The 2500-nt window shown below is 47.4% G+C and overlaps 1 protein-coding gene across 1 annotated transcript in view; it reads right to left on the bottom strand.

Moving 5' to 3' along the window:
- Positions 1-93: 93 nt before the first annotated feature.
- LOC147471304 (uncharacterized) overlaps positions 94-2500 on the bottom strand; it is a 22972-nt gene continuing 20565 nt past the window's right edge. Inside the window, exons 3-4 of the mRNA XM_086539416.1 lie at positions 1387-1574; positions 94-962 (exon numbers count right to left, since the gene is read on the bottom strand). Of these exons, the coding sequence (XP_086395542.1) occupies positions 243-962; positions 1387-1574 (908 nt within the window). The 3' untranslated portion in view covers positions 94-242. The remainder of the gene's footprint in view (positions 963-1386; positions 1575-2500) is intronic.

Here is a 2500-nt window from a genome sequence, read left to right as displayed (position 1 = left end):
AATGCGGGATGAGTGGTTAGACTGTAGATGTTTCTGAAAATGTAATTATGTATCCTCTGGTTTGTGTTTATACCAAGTCTACTAAAAGCATATTGTAGATTCAAGGGCCTTTTTGGCGGGGCATACTACTTCTTGTATCCCTCTGAAATGGACATTGCCTTGGGGTCTTTTGGAATGGCCATTCCCCTGGATTCGAAGGCCGTTCCGCGATTTCCTTCCTTCCGCGTAGTGATCTTCCTCATTCACGGGAGCCAAGCGGAGTGGGGGCGCGGGAGAGCGGGGTGCTGCAAGGCCAGAGGATGCAAGGGCCGGGGAAGGAGTGGGCGGAAGGCTGAGGGCGGCACGGAGGGCGTAACGGAATGGAAGGAACCCAGGAGCGTCGGCAGGCTCTTCGAGAAGGACATCTCGAGAGCCTGAGCTGCTTGGCTTCCTAGATCGGACTTCCCCCCGCCCATGGTACCTCCTACGCCCATGTGATAGTCCAGCCCGCCCATGGTGGCCCTCTGTAGGTGTGGCGAGGGCGGCTTTGCTCCCACCGGAGGCGATGTGCGCCCTATGCGTCCCTCCTGCTCGGGGCTGATGTCGTGCGCCCGATGACCCAGGCCTCCGGACGCAAGCTGACGGACCTGACTGCTGCTGTAACAGGTCATGGCAGACGTCGTTGGGGCTGCGGGCGTCATGCCGGCAAGCGAGGGCGAGGAGACAGAAACTTTGGGCGTGGGCGCGGGCGTAGGTGCAACAATATGGAGTCCCGAGGTGGTGACAGGCAGAGCGGAAGTGGTAGTAGTGGGAGGGAAGGTGAAGAGAGGGGTGGTTGTGGGCGGAAGGATTGTGGGCGGCGTAAGGGGTACGGGAGGCAGAATGGTCCGAGGGATGGGCGTTAGGGTCGGAGCGGGAGTCTCGTGCTCCCTCTCGCGGTCTCGCTTGTGCTTGGTGCGGCGGTTCTGGTACCACACCTTCACCTGGAGAGGAAACAAGTGGGAGATAATTTCAGGAACATGCTTCATGCACATCAAACACTGTCGTAGGTGCAGCGCACACAAAGGTAGACATGCATCTAACACACATAAAAGATGTCGCATATATTCCTCGTGTCATGTGATATCGCAGTCGAGTACATACTAAAATGAAAAGTAAAAATCTATTCTCAATGAATATATACATTCATACTCTTATCTTTGCTCAAAAACACACAATCAAGGAAGATTCACGCACATCCCTATACCTTCTCTTTTTCAAACTACCAATCTACCGCTCCAGTCATGCACAATCTACCCACCTATCTCTCCAATTCCCCAAACATTTCCCTTCCCCCCCCACCCCCCAACCCCCCAACCCTTCCCACACTCCGACGAACACCCAAGTCCTCCTCCTTCGGCTTCCCACCTGCGTCTCCGAGAGGCCGAGTCTCGCGGCGAGCAGGGACCTCTCGCGCCCCACCAGGTACTGGTTGCGGCGGAACTCCCTCTCTAAGGAGGCCAACTGCTCGCTGCTGAATGTGGTCCGGGCGCGCTTCGGTCGGTCCAGGTCCAGGCCCTTCGGGAAGACCAGCTCTCTCACCTGGCCGTTGGCGTCTGCAATATAAAGGTGCGCCAAGTCAGCGGTTTTGTTATGCTCGGTCACTTACCGATAGCGCCGCTGGCACGATCTTTGTTCAGGTGATTGCTGTTGGGGATTCCCATTGTTATGAATGCATGGCGGGAAACATGATCAGAGGCGCCATAATTATAACCCTGTGTTATGATATGAAATACACCTCAGGCATCAAGCTTGCAACATTCTGAAAACCTGTCAAATGGGATGTTTAAGGTAATGCATCATTTTTCATAAACAGAAACACGGATTAATAGCAACTAAAGCTGCCGTCGACACTCAATATGAAATTCAATTTTAATCGCTCAAGTGGATTCAAGTTTCAGACATGGTCACTCATCGTGATTTTTATTGCTGTTGTTGATCTATCAACACTATATTTCCTTCGTTCGTGCCATTTCTGTGGTCAAGTCTTATGATGATATCAATGCTTACATTCTCATTGTTATAATCATTATTGTTAAAATTATTATCATCATTCTTCCTACTATCATTATAATATATTTTTATCATCAAACTATTGTTACATTTATCATCATATAACTAATAAGATTATGATTATTACAAACATCATTATCAGCATTAACATTGGCATCTTTGTTGTTATGATTATCAATATTATCATCATAAATCATTATTATCATCATTATTGTTATTATTACCATTACTATATCAGTCATCATTGTTTTCATCATAACCATAATTGTTACACTGTCATTATAATCATCGTTAATATGTTCATTATTGCTATAATCATCATACTATCATTATCATTAAGTCTTATCAATTCCATCCTTATTATAATCATTATCGTTGTTATATGCTTATTAACAGTATCTGTTCCCACAATCCTTATCTTCCAACATAATCATTATCACTATCATCATTATCATTATCATGATCATCA

The sequence above is a fragment of the Penaeus japonicus genome, unplaced genomic scaffold (genome assembly GCF_977035675.1).
Source record: "Penaeus japonicus unplaced genomic scaffold, GWHDUDI00000001_assembly GWHDUDI00000009, whole genome shotgun sequence".
NCBI classification, from domain to species: domain Eukaryota; kingdom Metazoa; phylum Arthropoda; class Malacostraca; order Decapoda; family Penaeidae; genus Penaeus; species Penaeus japonicus.
This window is presented reverse-complemented; position numbering and strand designations above follow the sequence as displayed.